Consider the following 23,670-nt stretch of genomic DNA (forward strand, 5'->3'; position numbering starts at 1 on the left):
CTGGGACATGCCCCTCTCCCCACCTCTCTAATTTCATCTCTCACCCCAGTTTCTATGGCCCTTCTTTATTGATCTGACACATAGAGGCCAAGTTCATGCTTATCTTAGGAGTTTTTGCACTGGTCATTTTTTGAGCTTGAAATATTCTTGCTCTGAACCTTGTTGGTATGGCTATTATTATTAGGAGCTTAAATGCCACCTCTCAGAGAAGAACTTCCTAACCTCTTACACCTTCCTATTGTGATTTTCTGCATATAGCACTGTTCCCTAACTAATGTTTGCCACCGCCTTCCTTTTCCTCCTCCTCCTCCTCCTCCTCTTCCTCCTCTTCCTCCTCCTCCTTCTCCTCCTCTTCCTCCTCCTCCTCCTCCTCTTCTTATTCTTCCTCCTCCTCCTTGAGGAGGGGATTGAGCCTAGGGACACTCTACTACCAAGCTACACCCTTAGCCTCCTTCCTTCCTTCCTTCCTTCCTTCCTTCCTTCCTTCCTTCCTTCCTTCCCAGAGTTGATTTTGAACTTTTAATCCTCCTGCCTCAGACTTCCAGGTGGCTGGAATTACAGGTGTGTGCCATCACACCCAGATGTGCTTATTTAATTCTTTACTGTAGAATGTGAGCTTCATGAGACCTCATTCACACTGTATTCTCAGTGCTGGGCACATAGCAGGGCCCGGGAATGATTCGTTGAATTAATTAGTAAAAGTTGGTTTTAAGTGGCTTCCCTCATTTCTTCTTGTGGAGAGGGAAGAGACCCCCTACCCCACCCAAGAGGCTCCCTCTTCCAGGTCAGCAGTAGTTTCCTGTGGAGGCAAAGCTCTCTGTACCATCCCAGAGCTCCCCCAGCCCTGGGGAGTACTCATCCTTTTCAAAAGACCAGCTTTGTGTCCTCCACTGCAGCCCCTGGACCTCGGAGAACAGGCCCTGGTACCTTGGTGGAGAACCTAGCCCTTATTAAGGGTCCTCTGCATAATTGCTATAGGAATTGTCAATCTGGGATGTCCCTGTACTGTCAGAATCATGTCCTCACCTTCAAAGTGGCCCCCTCAGTGGGCCTGCCTGAGGAGAGGCCTACAGGGGTGTGGAGACAGAGTGTATACTCCAGCCCCACTTTGTGAAGGAGAGTGGGGCTGCCCTAGGTCCTCACTGGGCTGGCTGTGCTGTCCTTGAAGGTCCTGTCCTCAGCTCTCACCTGAGGAAGCCGTGTTGGGGGAGGACTCCCTAGTGTGGCAGCCTGGAGAGAGGCAGAGATGCTCTTTGCTGGTACTCACTGGGAAGTGAGTCCTGTGGCACTGGGTGAAGAGACTCTCTCCTGGTGTACCTAAGAAGTGGGAGGAGCCCAGATGAGATAAATAAGGACCTTTCAGCTGGTGGCAGCTGAGGGGACTGCAGGGAGCCAATGACTCTCCCCACTCTCTCTGCATTCTGCTCCCATTGTTGATCTGTTAATCTGTGGCCTATGTCCTGGATCCTCATCTGACGCTCACTCTTCCTGCCCAGCAGCCAGCTCCCATGGCAAGATCTGAAAGTCATCTTGTAGAAGAGGAAGGTGCCCTGAGAGTGTAATTCAGGCGTCTGCCAGCAGGTGGGAGAGGGGCTTGGGCTGAGCCTGGCACTGGGATGGGGGTGAATCTGGGGGAGTCTCCTAAGAAGGTGGTGGGAGAAGGGGGATCCAGACCACCCCATGGCAGCATCAGCAGTGGCCCTACACTGTCTGTTCTACTAAGGCAGCGGGTGGCCTCAGGCAGCTACAGACCAGTGAACCAGATGAGAGGATGAGCCCAAAGAGATGGACTCACACATAAATGGTGGTGGTGGGGAAGTGCTGAGAAGAGGCCATCAACTCCAGGGGCTGGGTGCTTCAAAGGTTAGCCCCCCCCCCCCATTAGAACCAATGGAGATGAGCTGCTCAGCACCTACTGACAGACTTGTAACACTCTTAGTGGGAGAGGGAGACAGCAGGACAGGAGGACTGAGATGGTGTCAGACGAAGGACAGCGCTCTCCCTGTGGGAAGTACCCGGGCTATGGCAGGAGGGCAGCAGAGCCCACCTTGGAAAAGGAAACTGATGAAGCCAAGGGCAGGGAGTCATGTTCCCCGAGGGGTGGGGGGCCAGTGTGTACCACCATCACTGCTTGCCTGGATCCCTGCAAGTGGGAAGGGATCACAGGATTTTCCCACCAGTTCCCTTGTTCTAATTACAAGGCAGCCCCCCTTCCTCGACCAGGTGCCCTTGCCTGCCAGGTCAGACCACAGGCTGAACCCAAACTCTGTAAGCCCAGCCAGCCCCAGAGAAAGGTCCAGACTTTACATAGGTGGCTCTCTCCCCGCCCCATGCATGCTGGGTGGTCATGCCCTCAACTATCTACCCCTCCCATACTCCCGCAACATGTGTGATATTGACAGTTACCAAACACTGCACTCCTCATCTCCTACAGGAGCCAGGCAATTGCACCCACAGCCGCACTCCTACGTTCATCCAGCCCCAGGTGTGACACACCCGTTCCCAAAGACATTCACAGACACACACTCCTTTCCCCATGGACCCCTTTCTAGGTCTCCAAGAAGAGCTAGTGCTAGGATGCTGAAGGGTGGTTTGGCCACTGGCTGGCAGGGGCCCAGAACCCAAGTGCTCAGTCAGAGGCCCCACAACAAGAGGCCCATAGCAAGCTCCCTCCAGCTTGCTTGCACACCAAAGAGGACTGACTCCAAAGGTGCTTTATTGAGGAGTGGGAACATAAGGTGTGGCACAGTGAAGGTGGCAGCATTGTTGGCAGTGAAGATCACTGGGACCTTCAGGATTGGAGAATCCCCCTCAGCACTCATCCTTGGCAGGACTCACACTGTGGGGGTCAGACAGAATGGCAGGGAGTGCTCTGTTCGGCTCTACCCATTCATGGCTGAAGTCAGAATCTCTCCTCCCAAATGAATCCCAAAGATCATGTTGGGGTAGAGACAAGGAGGTAGGGGAGGGGCAGAGGAGGGCCTAGACGACTTTCACAGTGTGAAGGGATGGAGCAAGTTAGGGCTGAGTTCCTCCCTTCTCCCCGCTTGGGGACAGGGGCCTTGCTGGTAGCCAGAGCCGCTTGATGCTTCTTTTTCCACATGCCCAAATACTGTGGGTGGGGTCAGCTTCCAAGGTCCAGGAGTCCAGCTTCATCAAGTCTCTCGGGGGGGGGGTGAGGTGAGATAGGGCGCAGAGACCCTATCTAAGGGGCCAAGGCTGCTCATTTCTTTAGGATTTGAGCCCTGACACCATCACCACATTCTTCCCTCCAGAAGTTCAGAAATGAGACAGGTGAGGCCACCTGTGCCTAGGACTGGTTCCTTATGGAGAAAAAATTAAAGCCCCCCTCTTCTAGTTTTTGTTTAAGTGACACAGGATGGAGGGAACCCAGACAGGGGAATGGACAGAGGCCTTGGTCCGCTAGGAGGCGGACAGCTCCCGGGGCAGGTTGAGCTGCGTCCCTTCGGGCCGCGGCACACAAACTGCTGTGGGCGCGGGCGCGTCCAGGCTGAAGAGGCCGGGGCCCGGGCCCGGGCCCGGGCTGGAGCGGCCAGAGGACGCGGCCGAGGCAGCGGGGCTGAGCTGTACGGCCGTGGTGTCCTGCGCTGTGCGCTCGCTGCTTTCCATCTCCAGCGCCACTGGCCCCGCGCGCCCGCCATTCTGGCCCCGGGCCGCCGCTTCCAAGGAGCGCGTGCGGAGCGCTGGGCCCCGGCGGCTACACACGCAGCAGGTTGCGAAAAAACCGAGCGCCAGCACTAGCAGCGCCGGCCCTACGATCAGTGGCACATTGTGCCCTGGCAGGAAGGAGGCGAACGCTCCCACTAGCGTCACGTTCACACCCGCCAGCAGCACGCACAGACCGCAGGCGCAGCACAGCGCGGGTGACGGTAGGCCTGGCAACCGGCCCTGGGCATGGCCGGCGGGCGCGGGAGCCACAGGTCCCTTGCTCTTCTTTTTCTTTGTGGGCGGCATCGGCCTGAGCACGCCTGGCACGCATCAAGATCCCTCCAGCCAGGGGCGAGCTCACGATGATCCTGTGAGCACACAGAGAGGGTGAGTCAGTGGAGCATCTCAGCTCAGTTCCCTGGCTACATTATGTGCCTGGGAGTGAAGAGGTCATCTTGGGCAGACCCCTGCCTCTGCTTTTGCCTCTGGGAAACAACCCACCTCATATGTATAGTCAGCCTGTTTCCCCCACCTAACTCCTGGAGTCCCTCACCGCTAATTTTGCCATTCGCTCTCTCTCCACCCAGCGCCTCCAAGAAGCCTTCCTGGGAGAATTAAATTAAGAGAGTGAATCGCTGTGAAACCCTCAGCAGGGTACTTATTAAATGATCATTATCATCACTCTCAATAGTTATAGTCAGAGGACACAGCTCTTGGGTTTTTGACAACTCCACCTCCAACTCTGCCTGGAGATCATTTGATCTAGCCCCTCCTTACTCAGATGAAGGAAATGAAGTTTAGCCCTACACAGTGGAGCAGGCCTGTAATCCCAGCAACTCTGGAGCAGGAGGATGCAAGTTCCAGGTCGGCCTAGCATATTAGTGAAACTGGAGGCAATTTAAAAAATAAAAAGGGATGGGAATGTAACTCATCCCCAAGATCTTGCCTCCCTCAAGTCCCTATTGTGAGACCCTGTCTCAAAACATAAAAAAAAAAAAAAAATAATAAAATAAAATAAAAAGGGCTGGGGATGTAACTCTTCCCCAAGATCTTGCCTCCCTCAAGTCCCTGTTGTCTCTGTAGCTCTCCTGTGCCTTTAAATAAATTTCTTAAATACTAGATCCAGTTTTTTTAGTTATTCTCAGTGGTGAGTTGGTCTGATACAAGCTAGCCTACCTTAGCCCGAAACAGAATTCTAGATGAGAATCTGAAAAAAAGTAAAGTGCTTCTGGGTTCTAGTTCAATAAACAAAACAAAACACAACACAAAACAAAGAAGAAGGAGGAGGAGGAGGAGGAGGAGAAAGGAAGGAAGAAAACAATCAGTTGATGCTCAGGAAAGGTCTAGTACTTTATCCAAGATCCAGGGCCTATGAATGATATGTGGATGCTAATTCACAAGGGGAGGGGGAGAATAGTTATATTTCCGGACTAAACAGAGGGTAATGAAGGAGGGAAAGGGGGTATGGGGGTAGGAATGATAGGAGTAGAATTAATTGGACATTATTACCCTAGGTGCATATATGATTACATGACCTGTGTAACTCTACATCTTGTACAATCAGACAAATAAGTTATACTCTATTTATGTATGTCAGAAAAAGTGTCAGTGAAGGGTCCTGGTTAGGTAGGGGAGTAATCAGATGGTAGCACAAATGGGGTCAGAGCATGGAGAGTGAGGAACAGGGAGGGTGACCAGGACAAGAGGCCCCATGTTCTGTGTTCAGGATTATCACATGTGACATGGGGTTAATAATAGATCAGAGGCTGGGGTGGTGGCTAAGAGGTAGAGTGCTTGTCTGGCACGTGTGAGGCCCTGGGTTCAATTCTCAGCACCACATACAAATAAATAAATTAAATAAAGGTCCATCAATGACTAAAAAATATAATATAATAATAATAATAATAGAATCAGCCTTACAGGGTATAGTAATAATTAAATGCTTTAAACTAAATAAAGTTAAATAAAGTTCTTAGGACAGTGCTGATTAAACATTAACCATGCCCTTGAGGGCGAGTTATTACATCTCAGATCTGAGAAGCTGGTCATGTCATGTATGGAAACAGAAAAGTTGGTCGGCCTTCCAATTGGAGGTGTCTTCCTGACTGTCTCCAAAGCCGCACACTTTGGGATTGGAAAAAGCTTGATGACTAGGTGAACGAAAATGAGAGATAGTATCAGGAAGGGGCAGCTCAAGCAGGTCAGAGGGCTTGGAGGATCACCTCCAGGCCTCCAGATCTGATGACTCCAGGGCTCCCCCTCCTGGCACTATGCTGACAGGTGGCAGTTCTACTGGGACTCACTCCAACCAAGAATCATCTTGCTGCCACACCAAGCTGGCAGGAAGTCAGAAATCCCAAAATCCTGGCAAAGAAAGCTCATGTAGACCCTTCAGGTCAGTCATGGGTAAACCATAGATTCCTTGGGAAGTGTCACACATGCACGAGCCATCTCTTTTAACCGGCTGCTGCTGGTTCTGCCAGGCAGCAATAGCAACAACTAAACGGATACAGCAGTTTACAGTTTGCAAAGAACTTTTATATCCATGATATCACTTAATCCCTACAACTGCATGACACTTACTAATAACCACATTTACAACTGAGGAAATTGAGGCTCAGAAAGGATTGGGCTCTGGTAGTTGGAGTAAAAGGAAGAAAAGACAACCTAAAACCAGAGTAAGAGAGCAGATATCTGGGCCACACTATGCACAATATTGCTTCATTTTAAAGACAAAGGTCTGATGCTCAGAAGAGGCTGTGAGATTTCCAGATTTTCCTTTCAAAACACTCACTCCCTTTAATTATCAATATCTGACATTATCTGGCAAAGGTGGGATTTTTATTTTTATTTTATTTATTTTTGGTACCAAGGTTTGAACTCAGGGACGCTTAATCACTGAATCACATCTCCAGCCCTTTTTTTATATTATTAGATACAGGGTCTCCCTGAGTTGCTTATAAACCCGCGATCCTCCTGCCTCAGCGCCCTCTGTGCCGTTGTGCCCGGCTAACAGTGAGATCTTTCTGTGGGGAAGGCTCCCTCTGAGGCTGAGTGTGTCTCTGGTAGAGGGGGCAGAGTCTGGACCTTCATCACACTTCATGAAAGACTAGAAAGCTGGTTGGTGAGGTGGCTGAAAGACCCAAATATCTCATTTTTTTTTCCCTTTTAGGGAATTTTTTTGTCTTTGGGTTTCAGCAGTTTTACTATGATGTGCTAAACTGTGTGTGTGTGTGTGTGTGTGTGTGTGTGTGTGTGTGTGTTTAATTTAGCCTTCGTGGGTTCCTGGTACTTCTACAACATGTGGGTCAACATCTACCCCCAGTATGAGAAAATTTCAGACATTCTTTTTCCCAATTTTCTCTCACCTCTCCTTTTGAGGCCCTGTTGCACATATGTTCAACCATCCAGTTTTGTTCCACATGCCTCTCACACTCTATTCTGTATTTTTCCAGGCTTCCCCATCCCCTCTGTTTCTGTCTGGATATTTTTCTTCTGATTTATCAACCAGTTCTCTAACCTTTTCTTCACAAGTGTCTTCCCCTACTGTTAAATTCATCTCTTGAGTTCTTTTTTTCCCCTTTTCTGTGATATGGAGGATTGAATCCAGGGTTACTTTATCACTGATTAAATCCCAAACCTTTTTATTTTTTATTTTGAGACAGGGCCCCACTAAGTTGCAGAGTCTGGCCTGGAACTTGTGATTCTCCTGCCTCAGCCTCCTAAATGGCTGAGATTACAAGTATGTGCCACCACTCCTAGCTGTCTATTGAGTTCTTAATTTCAGTTATTATTTCTTTTCTTCCCAAGATCTTGCCTCCCTCAAGTCCCTATTGTGAGACCCTGTCTCAAAATATAAAAAAAAAATAAAAAGGGCTAGGGATGTAACTCTTCCCCAAGATCTTGCCTCCCTCAAGTCCCTGTTGTCTCTGTAGCTCTCCTGTGCCTTTAAATAAATTTCTTAAATACTAAATCCAGCTTTTTTAGTTATTCTCAGTGGTGAATTGGTCTGATACGAGAGCTAGTCTACCTTAACCAGAAACAGAATTCTAAATGATAATCTGAAATTTGCACTTTCAGATTGATAATGAACAGTGGTGCTGTACAGAACACTTTACAGTAATATCTAATTTAATTTTTGTAACATAAGATTATTACCATTAGATTCCCCATTTTATAGATGAGGAAATAAAGGCACAGAAATATTAAGTAAACTCATCCCAAACCACTCGGGGGCAGTGCTGGTGGTGCCAGGATTCAAAGCCTGGGCTCTCAACCAAGCAAACTGCTAGATTTGCTAAATATTTATTTAGATTTATTTATTTAGATTTGCTAAATATCTGTTGAATGACTGAAGTACCAGGCATGTCACAGGCTCTCCTCTAGGCCCTGTAGATAAACTCCTGAAATTAGCAATTATATCCCTCAAATGTCAACAGCAGAGGAGGACAGGCTGTGTTTTCCCTGTTGCAAGGAAGGTAAACTCTCTCTCTTTTTAAATACCTTTAATTAATTAATTAACTTACTAATTAATTAATTAATTTTTATGTGGTGCTGAGGATTGAGCCCAGAGCTTCACATGTGCTAAATAAGCACTCTACCACTGAGCCACACCCCAGCCCAGGAAGGTAAACTGTCCTGGCCCCTTCCTTGGGTTAGCATACTTGGTTCAAAAGAAAGCAAATTCCTGCCCAGGGGCTGAGCTTCTAAGTGCTAACTGCCAATGGCGATTCTTTTTTTTTAAAGAGAGAGAATTTTAATATTTATTTATTTTTTAGTTTTTGGCGGACACAACATCTTTGTATGTGGTGCTGAGGGTCGAACCCTGGGCACAGCACGCCAAGCGAGCTCGCTACCACTTGAGCCACATCCCCACCCCCCAATGGTGATTCTTATCTGCTTGTAGGTGGCAGAGCTAACTCCATAAACAAAACAACTCCTGGAATTTCCATCTCAGACCCAGAAAGAGCTAAGGACATGTGGGTGCTGGGCTTATGCCTGCAGTTGTCTCTGCTCTGGCTAATTAAGATCTGGACATGGGCAGGGGTGAGGCATTGAGGTCATGCAATTTAATTTCCACCTCCAATTCCTCTGGCGGACTGTGGCCCTCTGGGTGCCCTGCTGTGGTGCCCTGTTTTGTTGTGGGAACTCTGGCTGGCACTGTTGTGAGATGTCCTTGGTGCTGTTCACCGAATCCTTCTGGCTCTCCCTCCTTCTGAGCACATGTTAAGATAGCATCTCCTGGCCAATCTGTGATTGGGTGGGGCTGCTATGTAACTCATTCTGGCCATTGAACTGTGACTTGTGTCACTTCCAGTTGGAGTCCTGGATTATGAAGCCGGACCCTCCAAATTGATGCTATTGCTATCTCCAATCTTCCAAGCTCTTTCTATTTCATTTCAAATCCAGCCCTGAAACCTAGCACCTGATGAGCAGTCACTGCTCTGAATCTTGAGTTGCTAGGATTGAGAGACCTTCCCTTTAGTGAGTTCTCCAAGCTGCTGAGCCTGTGAAGGTAACCTAGACCAAGCTTTCCATCTACAGATGGAGAAACTGGAGGCTTGGAGTGGGGAAGGTCATGGAATCAGTACAAAGTCAAAACAGACTGCCCCTTTTCCCACCCAGTCAGACTCTGAACGTTGACATTAGCACCCATGACCCTGGCCATTAGCTCTCCTTTTTTTCTTGAGTCTCTCTGGGAAGGCCCTGTGATCTCTATTTGGGAATTCAGTCTAGGAGCTGTTTGCAGCAGGGGCAGGTACTTGGAGCTGGACCTCAGATGACAAACATTTTGGATTTTGATCTGGTTGGACAACTGGAAGGGTTGGGGTCCCTCTCTAGGTCTAGCTGCCTGAATGTAAAGGAAGAGCTGTAAGCAGGTTATTGTCCCCAGGGGAAGTCTCTCATCAATCTGCTGCCCTACCCTCAGCTACCTGAGGTTTGTGAAGGCAGAAATGGGGACCTGTTCAGAAATTACTATCAAAATATCAAAGGATCTCATAAAAATGCTACACTGATCTGTAATATGGCTGTCCCTGTTCATTGTTCCAAATTCTTTGCTTTGAGCTGGGACTAAGTTATTTCCTTGAGAAGTCACTGCTGCTCAGAGGGGGTCCTGATTATGGGGGAGGGGCACACACATTGAACAGTGACTCTGTGCTAAGCACTTTCCCTAAGTCAACTACTTTAATCTTCACCACAAACCCTGTGAGCTGTTACAAGACTGCCCCATCACAGTGAGGCTCAAAGAGGTGAAGGGATGTTTCCTGGTTCACTGGTTGTAATGGGGAAAGTTCAGGTTTAAACGAGTTCCGTCAGATTGGAAAGTCTGTTTTTCCTATACTGGAACTGCTGCTTATGGGAAGGTATAGAGATGTTTGCCTCCTAAAAGAATGCAATCATTGATTATTATTATCCAGGTATCATCAACAAGCTTGGGTGGTAGTTCTCAGTAGGTGGAGGCCAGAGCTGCTAGGGAGGGGGATCTCTGCCGGAAGCCCTTTCAGGTAAGCCTGCCCCACGTTCCCAGTCCACAGCTCTGGGATACTAGTGTTGCACAAGAGCAGCTGCCTGACCGGGGTACCTTCCAGGATTCTTTGGCCCCTGATTCCTGTTTCAGTGGCTCAAGAGTCTCTGGGTGAGGGGCTTGGGGCTTCAGTTAAAACAGCCACTGGCCTGGGGCCCTCTGTCCTCCAAGTGAGACCCATTTGGCCAGTCAGAGTGCTTTACTCCTGAGAATTCCTATGTTTCCCCTTAGTTCCTGAATTCTGGGCCAGTCCTCTCCACTGGTGCCCCCACCCTATGCTCTTTCTATCCTCAACTCCACCCCCATCCTCAGGGAACCTCCCACATCACCATTACTCATTATTGGATGGGGTTTATTCACTACCCTGCAAGCTCTCAGCTTCTGCCAACTGAATTCTGTCTCTCCAGAGCCTGAAGAGCCACTATCACCCCACCCCAGCCAATCCACAGGTACTTCCCCACCCCAGGAGCATTTGAGCATGCACACATGCGCACGTGCACACAAGCACACATGCACATAAGCACACAGATGATTCCCCAAGCTAGAAACAAGGTCTGAGGATGAAGCCTGAAGGTGTGGCTTTCCAGTCCCTGTCACTGACTTCTGGGCCCCATCATTCTCATCCGTGAGTGCAAATGCACACATGCATACACATATCCCACATGCACACTCAGGGTTCAGACATATTCCAAAAATACAAGCACAGCTGCATTACACACAGGGTTGTAGATATAGGCCAACAGGCGGGTGAACACACTCCCAGTTGCCTGCCTTTCTGGTGGAGATGGGTTGCTGCCTAACAGACGTATCTCCGGAGACTTTTTGCCTTAACAGCAGCAGCCCCTGGGCATTAGCAATGGGGTGTAGGGGTACGAGTTCTGTTCAGCTGCTCTAATGGCACCCTCCTATTTACAGTGGGTCTCCAGGCCTGTAGCTGGCAAGCATTCACTGCCCTTACTCACTGTGCCTCTCACTGGGCTGTTTCATTAGTGCTATCAGCAAAGTAGGAGTTTGCTCTAGAGATCTCTGCAGGCTCTGCAGGTTCTTTTAGCACAGCTGAGGGACCTAGGGATACAGGACTCTGAAGCTCTCTCTGCAGCATCCAAAGCCCTGTGTGTTCATTAGACCAGCCTCCGCACCCATTCAGGCGAAGGTAATCCTCCTGCTCTGGGGGCTTCTGACCCTCTTTCCAGTCCTTCATGACAATCAGACTTGCCACCTGCTGGGGCCACCCAGCCTGGAATCTCAGCCTTAGTCTGGGCCTCTGCCTCTGCCCTCAGCAACTCAGTTGCCTGGAACTAGCAGGAGAGGCCATGGGAGAGGATTTCAGACTGCTGGAGTGGAACTGCTCTTCCTGTCTGCTTCCTTTGGGACAAGCTCTATTTCCCTTCCGGTTAAGTCCTACCCCAAGGACTGCAGCATCTTGTACATAGCCATCTGACTCTGCCCTGACTCTTCATCTCCAATGCCCAGTTCCTCCATTGCACCCAGGCCATCAGCCCCCTTTATCCTTGCCCCAGGACCTTATCACCCTGTTGTGACCCTGAACCAATCCACCTCTGAGAAACCTGGAAATCTTACTCTTGACTCTACCCCCACTGCTATGACTATTCAATCAAATGGACAGCAGCTACTTTGTGCTCAACACCATTCTAAGCTGCTATGGCCTGAGTATGGTTTTGTTTCCTGGGAAACACATGTGGACATTTGTGTTGATATTGAGAGATAAGGCCTTCAAGAGGCAATTAGATCATTAAGGGGGGTTAATGCTTTTCTTGTGGGACTGGGTTAATTTTTTTTTTTCCCGCCTGGGTTAATTCTTGAGGTGGGCAAGTTCTCACTTTTGCTGGACTGGATTAGTCACTGTGGGAATGGGTTGTTATAAAGTTAGTCTGCTCTTTGACTTTTGTCTGTTTTTGCATGTACCTGCTTGCCCTTCTGCTTTCTGCCATGAGGTGAAGCAGCACACAGCCATTACTAGTAACTAAGCAAATGCCAGCATCTTCCTCTTTGGATTCCCAGCTTCCAAAATGGTGAGTTAAACAAACGTCTTTCCTTTAGAAATCACATAGTCTCGCCAGGCACAGTGGCACACATCTGTAATCCCAGCAACTAGGAGGTTGAGAGAAGAGAATTGCAAGTTCAAAGCCAGCCTCAGCAACTTAGTGGGGCTCTATGCAAATTAGCAAGAAAGACTCCATCTCAAAATAAAAAGTAAGGGGTTTGGGGTTGTGGCTCAGGGGTAGAGTGCTCACTGGCACATGTGAGGCTCTGGGTTTGATTCTCAGAACCACATAAAAATAAATAAATAAAGGTATTGTGTCCAACTACAACTAAAAAATAAAGTAAAAAGTAAAAAGGACTGGAGATATAGCTTGGTTAAATGTCCCTGGGGTCAATCACAGTACCAAAAAAAGAAAAGAAAAGAAAGAAAAAAGAAATTACCCAGTCTCAGGTATGCTGTTATAGCAACAGAAAATGGACTAAGACATAAGACCTTTATATAGATTAACTCACATAAATGTATGACAAATCCTAAGAGGTAGGCATTATTATTATTATTATTATTATTATTATTATTATTATTATTTGGTACTGGGGATTGAACCCAGGGGCACTCAACAACTGAGCCACATACCCAGCCCTTTTTAAATTTTTTATTTAGAGTCAGGGTCTTGTTGGGTTTCTTAGAGCCTCACTAAGTTGCTGAGGCTGGCTTTGAACTCACGATCCTCCTGCCTGCCTCAGCCTCCTGAGCCACTGGGATTATAAGCATGTGTCACTACACAGAGTGAAGTAGGCTTATTGCCATTCATATTAACATATAGGGAAACCGAAACTCAGAGAGGTTAAACTACTCACTGAAGTCCACAGATATGGTAGTAATACATGGTAAAGCCAGGATTCAAACCTATGTCATGTGTCTCCTAAATCCATGCTCTTCACCAGGACTGTGTACTGCCTCTTGCTATAACTGTTCTCTGATTACACACAATCCCTGGAACCCTATATTTTCTCCATTATATTCTTGCCTGTTTCTTTCTGAATCCATTTGAGATCCCACACTGACTGATTTCAGTTATTCTCTTGCAACTGAACATGTCACTTTGTCCTTTTGTTAAAGTTGCCCAGAAAATTCTCAGCCTTGCCTTGGTCCAGCTTCCTGTCTCTCCAAGTCTGTGTTCAAACTGCCAGGCCTGGTCAGACAGAAAAAAAAAAAAAAACCCACAGGTGGATAGCACAAGCTCTCTGTAGATCCCTGCTCTGACTTCATTTGGGCCCTCAAGGCTTCTAGGAAACCTTCCCTTCCTAGTCTGAGCTCACCAACTTCTTCCTCACTGGACCACACCTCCTCCTGGAAACACCTCAGCCTGTCCTATCTTAAAACAAAACCTTTCTTCAACTCCAAGTCATTATAGTCTCCAGCTAACATAAATTCATTTTTATTTTGCAGTACTGGGGATTTAGCCCAGGGGTGCTCTATTACTGGCCTACATTCCCAGTCCTTTTTTATTTTGAGATAGAGTTTTGCTAAGTTGCTGAGAATGGAACTTATGATCCTCTTGCCTCAGCCTCCCAGGTAACTGGAATTACAGTCATGCACCACAGTGCCTGCCTGGCCTCTCTCCCCCTCTTGAAAGCACTGCTTACTCTCCATACTTCACTTCCTTCTCAAGCATCATCCACTCCAATTTGGTTTTTGCTCCATTACTCTTGGACTCCATGCTCACCAAGGTTACCAGCAGACTGCTGAGTTCAATGAACACCATTTGAATATGCTGCTGTCCCTAGCTTCAGTCTGCTGAGTCTTCCTTCCTGGGAACACTCTGTCTCTGGGATACGGGTTCCTTCTCCCACAAAGCCTACAGCTTCAGCCAGTGCTGGCCCCTCCTTCTCCCATAGGCTTCTCTCCACACATTTCCAACCCATCTCAGAATCCTGCAGATCCTCCTACCAAGTATCCCTGAATCCGTCCCCTCCTCTCTGGACTCACTGCTATACCTGCTCACCCACCATCTCCATCTCTTCCGAACAATAAGACCCTCCTGGGCCCACACTGCAGTTGCTCCAACCATGACTCTTCTGGGTGGCTTTTTTTTTGGGGGGGGGGTACTGAGGATCAAATCTAAGGGCACTCTACCTCTGAGCTACATCCCCAGACCTTTTTATTTTATTTTTGAGACAGGGTCTCACTAAGTTTCCCAGGCTGGCCTGGAACTTGCCATCATCCTGCCTCAATTTCCCAAGTCACTGGGATTACAGTCATGTGCCACCACACTCAGCTTTAAGTGGCTCTTTGATTCTTCTCCGGTGGAGCTGAGCTGACCAGGGTTGGTGAGCTGAACTGACCAGGTATGGTGAGCTTGACTCAGCAGGTATGGTAGACACCCAGACCCCTGTGCCTAAGCCCTGGGCTTCATCTTCAGCTGGCCCATCCCAGTTCTGCTTTCCAGTGTAGTCGGGGTCCTCCCTCCCTCCCTCCCTCCCTCCCTCCCTTCCTTCCTTCCTTCCTTCCTTCCTTCCTTCCTTCCTTCCTTCCCTCTTCCTAACTTGCCAACTCATGGTTCTCAGATTCTTCACTCCCTCCAGGGCCCTTGAAGTGACTCCTGTGTCCAGGTATGCTTGCTCCAACTGGCTTCCCCCAGGAGCAGGATTATGTGTTCCTTGCTTGTCATTGTGTCCCCAGTGAGGTGCCTGCCTCTCTCCAGGTGCTCAGTGAATACTGGTTAAATACATGGGGAAAGCAGGCATTGTTCAGGGAGGCCATCCATGTCCATCTTCTGCCTTCCTGGCTTCACTTGTCTCTTGGTTTGAAGTTGCAGGGTGCTCACTGCTCTCTACTTTGGGTCTTTGGGAGGATGTGGGGGATGGAAGGGGCTTCTAAGGCAGATTCTACAGAGTTAAGAGCAGGAGGGAAAAGGATAGCGCAGAGGGTGTCCAAGGCAGCCAGTTCATGGTGTCTTCTCTTCTTGTGTCCCTCTCACATCTGTTTTCTCAAGGTCACGTGTTCCTGACCCCTTGTCTGGGCACTGCTTCCCCTGTCTCCTGGGAGTTCAGGACTGGACAGAGTATTTCCCCCTTTTCTTAAAGCCGCCCCTTCCCTTTCCCCCCCTCGCCCTCCCTCCAGCTTTCCTCAACTCCTGCAGCCTTCACTCACCTGAGTCGGTGTCTGGACACTGCCCTGTAGTCTGATTGGGCTGACCCCTGAGCGCAGGGCGGCCAGGGAGCGCTTGCGGTCAGTCGGGGCGCTGCCTGCAGACTTCTTCGAGGCGCTGGGTGGAGTGCCAGGCGGGGTGTCCACCCCACCCGTCAAGCTGTGAGAGTCCAGCAGCGAGGCTGGGAGAGGGGCTCCGGGTGGGCGGGCACACTGGGCCCAGGGCTCCTCGCGACACGCGCAGCCCCGCTCAGCCGGCTCCCGCGGAGCAGCCGCCGCGGCGACAGGTGGGAGGAGCGGCGCGCTGGCCGAGCTGGCGGCGGAGCGGAGCCGGCTGAGCGGAGCTCCCAACCACCTGCCACCACCCGCGGCCCCTCGCAGAGCGTGGGCAGCTGACCTCGGCCCGGCAGCCCAGGGGCGAGCCGCGTTCCCCCGAGCACCCCCCCCCCCCACTTGCGCGGCGCCGTCCTTCTCGGCTTGGCTCCTCCAGGTTCCGCGGTTTGCAAGCTCCTTGGCAAATACCTCCCGCCGCCCCCACGGCGCGGGGCACTTCCCAGAGCCCGGCGGGGTACAGTGCTCCCCATGCCGGTGGCGGTGGCCCTGCCTTCAGCCTCTAACTGCCTGGGGGGCCCAGCGTTGTGGGGTGGGGAGAGTTTTGCAGGGATGGAGCTTGTTTTCAGCACCCCTTTGTCGGTCACCAGTACTTGCCCCCTAGAAAGGGGTGTTGCCACACGAGCCCCTACAGGGTGGCCCTTTTCTCAAAATGTAATAGGCCAGAGGTTTCCGTGGGACCAATCCTGGTGGAATTTATGCCACTATCCCCACGACGCATGGGGAGGGTGTGCTGGGCACAGGGCCGAGCTCCAGGCTGACTATTGCAGCAAGGCCTGGGTGGGAGTCGGAGCTGCTGACCTTCCAGGTCCTGAAGTTGCTCAGTTGGGAGGGCATCTTGCCCACCTTCCCCTTCACACATCCGCTTATGCTGCCAAGCCCCACCTGATGTGTCGAGGCGCCAGGCAAACTTTCTCTGAGGGTGGTGGTCCTGTGAGGGGCTGCTGCAACTCTCCTCCATTTGCAGATGAGGAAACCGGCTCAGCTCCATGGGCATGGGGGTGGTGTGGGGTGGGGTAAGGATGGGGGAGACGACTAAAACGTGAGTCTTATTTTCATCCTCTGCTCCCTAAATTGGAACATTCCTCCTCCAAATTGGTCCATCAAAGACGATGGACCAAGCACTCTCTACCTTTAGTTCACTGCTGTGTTCTCACTGCCCAGCCCAGGACAGCAGTGGCAGGGCACAGCCATAACCCAAGTGTCAGAACAGGGCTGTTGGGAAAAACCAATTTCCTTGACTGAACAGACTGCTGGAAGAGCAAGGGCCCCCATGCTGAAACATTGGAGGGTGCTGTTGCTGGTCAGATGGGAAAGACATGTCCCCTGATACTACCTACCATACCAGTCCTGCCTGCTGGGTTGGCTCACCTCCCCATTTTTCAAAGTGTGTAAGGGAAGAGAAGTCAGGTGTCTTACATGAACCACTGCAGTGATGGGGTTGGGAGACGCCAGGTGGAGACACACTTGGGGACATTCACCTGCAGGAAAGCAGGTTTCAGGAAGCCCACAACTGAGGAAAGAGAGGAACCAAGGCTGGACCTTGAGAACCCCCATCCTGATGCACGGGTCCTTTGAACCTTTACCAGTTTCTTCCCAAGTGGACATAACCCTTGCCTTCCCTGCCCCATCCCCACAACAGTATTCTACCTCTGAGCTACATCTCCAGCTCTTTTTATTTTAGTTTTGAGATAGGGTCTCCCTAAATTGCCCAGGATGCTCTTGAACTTGTGATCCTCCTACCTCAGCTTCTTCAGTAGCTGGGATTATAGGAGTGCACCATGGTGCTGGAATACAGTTTTTGCCTTTTCATATGTTCATTCCTTAATTTATCCCATCCTGATCCCCAGAGCCTCTCTGTGCCTGGCCCTGCCAGGAATCAGGGATTCCATAGCTGACATCGGGGAGATCCTGTATGGGAGGAGCTGGTGGGGTGGGGTCACCCTTCCTGCAGTTTAGGCTCTGCCTTCCCTAATTGGACCATCTCCACCCTTGGGCATCTCTTTGGGGCACTGAAGTGAGAATTGAAGATTGATAGGGAGAGGGTTTTCTCACTGATCAAGGAGGCACCTGAGTTATTGTTAATGTTGAAGAAAAGGAGAAATGCAGGGAGCAGGCAGAAGGGAGATGGAGAGGGGGGGAAATTCAAGGAGAGAGGAAGCTGACTTCCTTCAGTCTGGGGGAACAAACTCTCCACAACTAGCCAGAATTTGTGAAAGTCAGCCCCTTTATGGAGGTTGTCCAAGTGTGGTCAGGGAGTAAGTCCTGCACCTGTATAGAGGATGTAGCCTCAGCTGCAGAGACAGAAGACCTGGATGCAAAGTCTGGCTCCATGACTTTCCCTGGGGGACTCCCCAAATCCCTTTTCCTGTATGCCCTCAATTTTCCCATCTGTGTAGTGAGATGGGCTCTTCCACTTTGGTTTGGTTTTCCAACATGCACTGGGTGCCTTCTGTGTTCTTAGCTCTCTGCTCTCACTTTCAAGGGGGAGAAACAGCCCAGAACCACTGAAAACCAGAACCTCCACTGTGCTGGAGGGAACCTTGGTGCTATGGAAGCACAGGGACATCAGAGGAGGCTTCTAAGAATGTTCCTAGCTTATCTCCTGCTTCCCAAACAAGAACAGAGGGCACATGAGTTCAAAGAATGCTGTTGGCCTAGAGGTGCAGGTGTGGAGGGAAGATGGTATCTTTTACCTGGCCATGTGCACCTTGGTCTCCTTGCCCAGGTAGATGGGGCCCTGACATGGCTCTCCAGGGAAGCCTTGGGAGTTGTTTTCCATTAAATTTAAGCCACTAACATTTGTCGAACACCTACTGTGTGCCCTGTCTTGTGCTAGGGACTAGAAAAAGGGCAGTAGGCTTAATGGTTATTTCGTGAAAAAGAAGACTTTGAGCCTTCCTGGAGCTGTCAAGAGAGGACACAGGCTGATGGAAGAGGATGAGAAGAGCATTGGTTCTCTGAGCTGGGCCTTTAAAGGAGGGGAGTTTTCATAGGCAGAAGGAGTAAGGAGCACTCCAGAGACAAGCCCATGCTTGGAAGTAAACATAGGTCCTGTTTAGGGAGCAGTGACAGGGGAGAAAAGGGACAGCTAGAGGCTTATCTAGAGCCAGAGTATACAAGGCCCTCAATGGGTCTGTCCTTCTGTGAGTCTGTGTCCTCTAGGGACCAGGGGATATGGCCCCCTCTGACTAACTGCTGCTCAGAGCCTGTCCCTGAGGAACTGACCAGGAGCTTGATGTTCTGAAAGGAATCTGGGTCCATTCCTCCTACCCGGGCTGCGGAGGCTGAGGGGCTTAGCTGGGCTCCCAATCTGTGTTTCCTGTGGTCAGCTTCTGTGGTCAGGATGAAGCAAGGACCTGAGGCATCTCTGGGTGTAGTCAGGGACCCAGTCTCCAGATTCTAGAGAAACCAGTCAGTAGATCAAAAAGGGAACAAAGCAGAGTTGCAGTCCTGAGAGAAATGTCAGGTTAAGTGGCTGAAACAAGGGAGTCCCATGGGGCCAATGTGACACCAGTGGCATCTGTTCTAAAGAGTCTGGGTCCGAGGCAAATGCTGGTCTGGCGTCTCCAGAGCCTGGTTCATTTTTGGTTTGGATCTTCTAAGTTGGACCCAGGAGGGCTCTGAGATGGGTAATAGTCAGGAAGTGGGGGGCAGGGCAGGGGTGGCCCTTGCCTAGCCCTCCTCCGTCCCACGGCTTCCTGGTTTCAGCTTCTCCAGCGTCCTGGTCACAGTGGACAGGCTGCTGCGGGCTCCTGGAGGAGAGACCAGGACAGGAGCTACCTGAGAACACATCCCCATAGAGCTGTTGGGGTCGGAGGAACCCATATGGACCTGGGATTGGAGTGCCTGGTGACCCCAGGGCAGAGCTGGTATAGATGGGGAGAGAGGAGAGGCCCCGTTTTGCCCAGAGAGGACAGAACAACCCATCAAGAAGACAGCAGCCTGGTGTGGGAAAGGCAGGGCTCCGGAGCACTAACCTGGCTTGAGTTCTGGCTCTATCACTTCCTGACTGTGTGATCCTGGACATGCCACTATTCTCTCTGTGCCGCAGTGGTCCCATATATAAAATGAAGCTCACAGAGTAGCTCCCTCACAAGGTTCTTGTGAGAACGAAACAAGTTATCACGCAGGCTGCTTTGACAACATCCGGCATGGGACCTTCTGCTGAATAAGTACAAGGCATCCTGGCCCTGGTGGCATAGACGGCAGGCTGGGGCCACTCTGATACACTCCTGCCCTGGGATTTTCCAGTGTGGGAGGGACGAGAAGGGGAATTGGAAGATATGCGGTTTCAGGTATCAGCTCTGAGAGTCAGATTCCACCATGGAGAAGAAAGTGGGAAAACTAGGGTGTGGGACCTAGGGAGGGGGAGGGGCAGTGAGGGGTCCTCTGTGCCAGTGTCCAGGCCGGGCAGTACAGAGAAGTTCTGAGGACCAACAAGAAGAGATCAGCTCACCTTGGAACAAGAAGGGGTTGACTGGACACGTGGAAGAACACCTAACTGTTGCCTCCCTGGTTGGGGAGGCCCCTCTGTATGCCTCTCAAGGTTCTCCCTGCGCTCCAAAGCCAGGCCAGAGAGGGAAGATGAAAGATGGACTCCAGAATTTTAGAAACTTACCTTCCTTATTTCCATTGGTACCAGATCTTCCCTCTCCTTGGTCTGATCCTGGGTTGGGGTGGATTCTCAGGCTCTCTAAAGGATAAGACCACCCCAGTTCCTCTGGTTAGTTAGCCATTCCCACTTCAAATCAAGCTCAGGTTCCGAAGGAAAGTTCTTCCTGCTGTCTAATATCCAGCCCTGCTGCTCTCTACTCCACTGCATTCCTTTAGTCTCTCACATAATCTGGATTGATTTGGGTAAGGGTGGAAGAAGTGAGTTTTTAAAGGAGGTGTCAGATTTTTTAAGGAGATGGGGGTCCTAGGGAGAATCAGAGCTATGTAAGGCCCCACAGGGCTGAGGAGTTGGGTGTCTGTATGTGAGTTGCTGAGACACGGTGGGGGCTATTCAGAGATCCTGAGGGGAGACAGAGGGTTCTTGCAGGTGTGAGGGGGTTTTCTAGAGATCTTGGAGGCTTTGGGGGAATAGAAAAACCTCTCAAGGAAGATGGACTCCCTAGGTTCAGACACCTTTGCGACAGGCAGCAGGCTGTAGCCTGCTACACTGTAGTCATGGCGACGCCTGTACAACACACACAGCAACTCCAACACAGTCAGGAGCAGTCTTACACATGGGCTTGCTCCACCTCCCCATTGGTCACAGACTTATACACAAAGGGTCTCCACAGTCCTTGGCAGAGCGGTCTGCAGGGAAGGGGGGAGGGGACTCACCTATTGTAGGCAGGATGCGCTCCAGGTTGAAGCGAGCCTTCAGGAAGGGGTAGGCAAAGATGAGGAGCCCTGAGAAGAGAGACACAGAGTGTTCTGGGATGGGGAGGGGGCCTGGCTAGTGTGAAGTGCGGGGAAATGTGGGTGGGCTGTGAGCCTGGGGGCTGGTTTTTGAAGGTGATTGGGTGTGTGCAGGAGGAGCCCAAGTGCACAGTATTGGGACTATGAGTGTGTAAATGAAAGCTGGTGAGAGTACGCGTGGGGCTGCTCCCCAACACCCTGCCTGGGTTGAAGGGGCCGTGCCTATGTGAAGGGGCCATAGGCTGTGAAAGCCACAGGCTCTGGCTCTACTGTACCCAGGTGAAGAGTCGTTACCTTCCTCTCTTCTCAGCTGGCTGGAACTGGGCCGACTGACACCAACACCACCAACTCTCCTTCACCCTTCCCTTGGGCCCCTAGGAGTGACCATGGGGGCTCCTCTGCATGCTCCTCCCCACCCAGACCTGGAGGGGTAGTAGCAGAGCAGATTCTGCCCTGCCCACTCCCACTCTCTCCCCAGAACAAGTGCTATGCTTGAATTTGCAGCTATGAATGCCCAGAGCCCCCAGCCTAGGGTTCCAGCTTCTGTTTTTAGCTCAAGGTGGTAAGAGGATGAGAGATGGTACTCAACATCACTGTGGAGATGTCAGTGGGCCTGCCCCAGACAGACAGGTGGACAGAGCTGCTGCTGAGACAAACAGGGAAAGAAAAGGAAACTATTCAACTGAGCCGTACTGTTTTGCCAGCCCCCATCAACCCACCACAAACAGGCTGACAAATCCCACCACAAACTCAAGAAGTAGGGCCCAGAGCCACAGAGCTGGGGACAACCAGAAGGGATTGTGACAATCAACCTCTTCATTCCAGTCTCCTCACTGCCAACAGGTCGAGCCCTGCCTCGATCCCCTTCTCCTCCCTACACCCCTAAGGGCTGCCTTGCTCACACCTCTAGCTCTCATTCCCCCCCACCAACTCCCCCTGACCCCACCACCTCTCCCCGCCATTTCTCAATCACCTGACCAGACTCTTGGTCCCCACAGAATTTCTTTCCCCTACCCCTGTCTAGCTCCTGCTCACCCAGCCCAGCAGCACCGAGAAAGATGCCGCCCACGGCAGCCGCAGCCTTGGACACAGAGACTCCGATGATGATGCTGCCAGCCACCAGACCCAGGGCCACACAGGCCAGCTGCAGGCAGTGGAAGTCTCTGCTGCTGATGGGGATGTCCATGTAGGCCTACCCAGGGCTCTGTCTCCGGCTGGTCCTGCAGGGTCTCTGTCCTCTTGGCTGTCCACTGGTTGGAGCTCTGCCTACAGCGTGGGAGTTTGCAAGGCAGTAAGGGTCTGGGCTGGTAATCCTTAGATTCATCTGCAACCCTATTCTACAGCTTGTCAGAGGCCCCCTAGCTACACGTTGACTTATATACCCCAACTTACTCTTACTCCACTAAAGGCCTTATGAACTGAAGGCCACTCTTGGGACTTCTGCCTTGCCACCTTTCCCCATTAACTGCCAGAGTTCTAGTGAGTTGGGCCTGACCCATGGGATCCTCCTCTGCCAGCCTCCATCTGAGTCCTGGGAGAGCTCAGTCCAAGCTCTCCCCGTCAGGACATCCTCCCCTGGCTCCCTGGCACCTGCTCAATTGCCACCCAACCTGGGCCTATTAAAGTTTAAAGCAATGAGAGACAGGGGTGGGGGCTGGTCCTGGGGACACGGGTTCCTCTGAGGTGTAGGCAGCTGGGAGGTGCTGGGTTATTCATGAGGTTGCAATGTGAGCTGCTGCCTGGGTCCCAGAGGCCCAGTGGGCAGTCAGCCCAGATTCCACTGTTGGTTCCAGAGCAGGAAGAATGAGCCGGTGGCTTCACATGGGATTCAGAAGCCAGGGCTGTGAAGAGACTCCCTGAACACATGCTCAAGTCTCATTCTGCTGTCCTCTGCCCTTTGTCCTGGAGGGGCACCTGAGGCCTCTGCTTGGAGGTCCAGAGACAGAAACATGGAGGGAGAGTTGGACGAGGGAGGCTCAAGAGGCAGGAACTGTAAGAGGGATGGAAGAAGAGAGGGGGAGGTGGCCCTCCGAGTCCACTCTCTGCCCTCCCTACACCCTTTCCCTTCCCCCCTCTTGAAAACCTCTAGACTCCTTGGCAGGGTTGAGGATTGGCCTTAAAGAATCCCCTTTTCCTTGGTACTCTTGGTACCCACCCCCTTTTTAGTTGCCAGTGGGATGAGAGAGTGAGCCTGTCATCTGTCCCCAGCTTCCCAGCTGGGAGCTGACAGGGAAGAGCAATGGCTGGTATCTGTGCAGTGGTGGGTATGGGGTAGGGTGGGAAGATGAATTGAGGGGGGGGGGGTTGGATGTCAGTGGGACTGGAGCAGAGGCTGGGGCCTGGCGGTGTCCTCAGCTCCTCCACACTGCCTGATTGGCTGCCTTGCAGGGTCCACCCACCTGAGGATGAGCATAGTAACCAGCCCAATCCAGCTGAGCCCTAGGTCCAGCCTTCCTTGTTCATTGCATTCTCTGTCGCCCTTTATGGTTCAGGTACTCTGCCGTCCCAGAATAGGGCCTGGCTCTGGTCCCCACATGGGCAGTTCCCAGGGTCCCACCCATTCTGCTTAGGGTCCTGTCACTAGCCCCATTGGCCTCTTTTTGTCCCTCTCTCCCTATCATGTCTGCAATCTGGGTCATGCTCAAGATCTGCCTCCACAGCTGCCCACTCCCCGCCGTCCCCACTCCTGTCCTGCTCTCTTGCTCTGAGTGTCTGCCTGGTCTTTGCCGTCTGGAAAACCCCTCCTTGTCCAGTGGGACCTGCACAGTTGACCCCACTTCGTGCAACCTTGCTGACCAAA

At 51.1% G+C, this 23,670-nt stretch overlaps 2 protein-coding genes across 3 annotated transcripts; both read right to left on the reverse strand.

Annotated features, from left to right (window-relative positions):
* Positions 1-3,423: 3,423 nt before the first annotated feature.
* On the reverse strand, positions 3,424-3,975 carry Tmem275 (transmembrane protein 275). Its single transcript, XM_027937129.2, has one exon. The coding sequence runs from the start codon at positions 3,973-3,975 to the stop codon at positions 3,424-3,426; it is 552 nt and encodes a 183-aa protein (XP_027792930.2).
* Positions 3,976-17,368: 13,393 nt separating this feature from the next.
* On the reverse strand, positions 17,369-22,305 carry Kncn (kinocilin). Of its 2 annotated transcripts, XM_027936981.2 has the most exons (5): positions 22,263-22,305; positions 21,906-22,136; positions 20,789-20,861; positions 20,083-20,153; positions 17,369-19,216 (listed from the first exon to the last, which is right to left on the reverse strand). In XM_027936981.2, the coding sequence occupies exons 2-5, from the start codon at positions 22,054-22,056 to the stop codon at positions 19,137-19,139; spliced, it is 375 nt and encodes a 124-aa protein (XP_027792782.2). In that variant the 5' UTR covers positions 22,057-22,136; positions 22,263-22,305; the 3' UTR covers positions 17,369-19,136. The 2 variants fall into 2 exon arrangements, 1 of the variants encoding a protein (XP_027792782.2); XR_011709017.1 differs by lacking the exons at positions 17,369-19,216; positions 21,906-22,136; positions 22,263-22,305 and having other exon boundaries at positions 20,082-20,157; positions 20,793-21,218.
* Between the last annotated feature and the right edge of the window lie 1,365 nt (positions 22,306-23,670).

Source organism: Marmota flaviventris, chromosome 10 (assembly GCF_047511675.1).
Source record: "Marmota flaviventris isolate mMarFla1 chromosome 10, mMarFla1.hap1, whole genome shotgun sequence".
Lineage (NCBI taxonomy): Eukaryota > Metazoa > Chordata > Mammalia > Rodentia > Sciuridae > Marmota > Marmota flaviventris.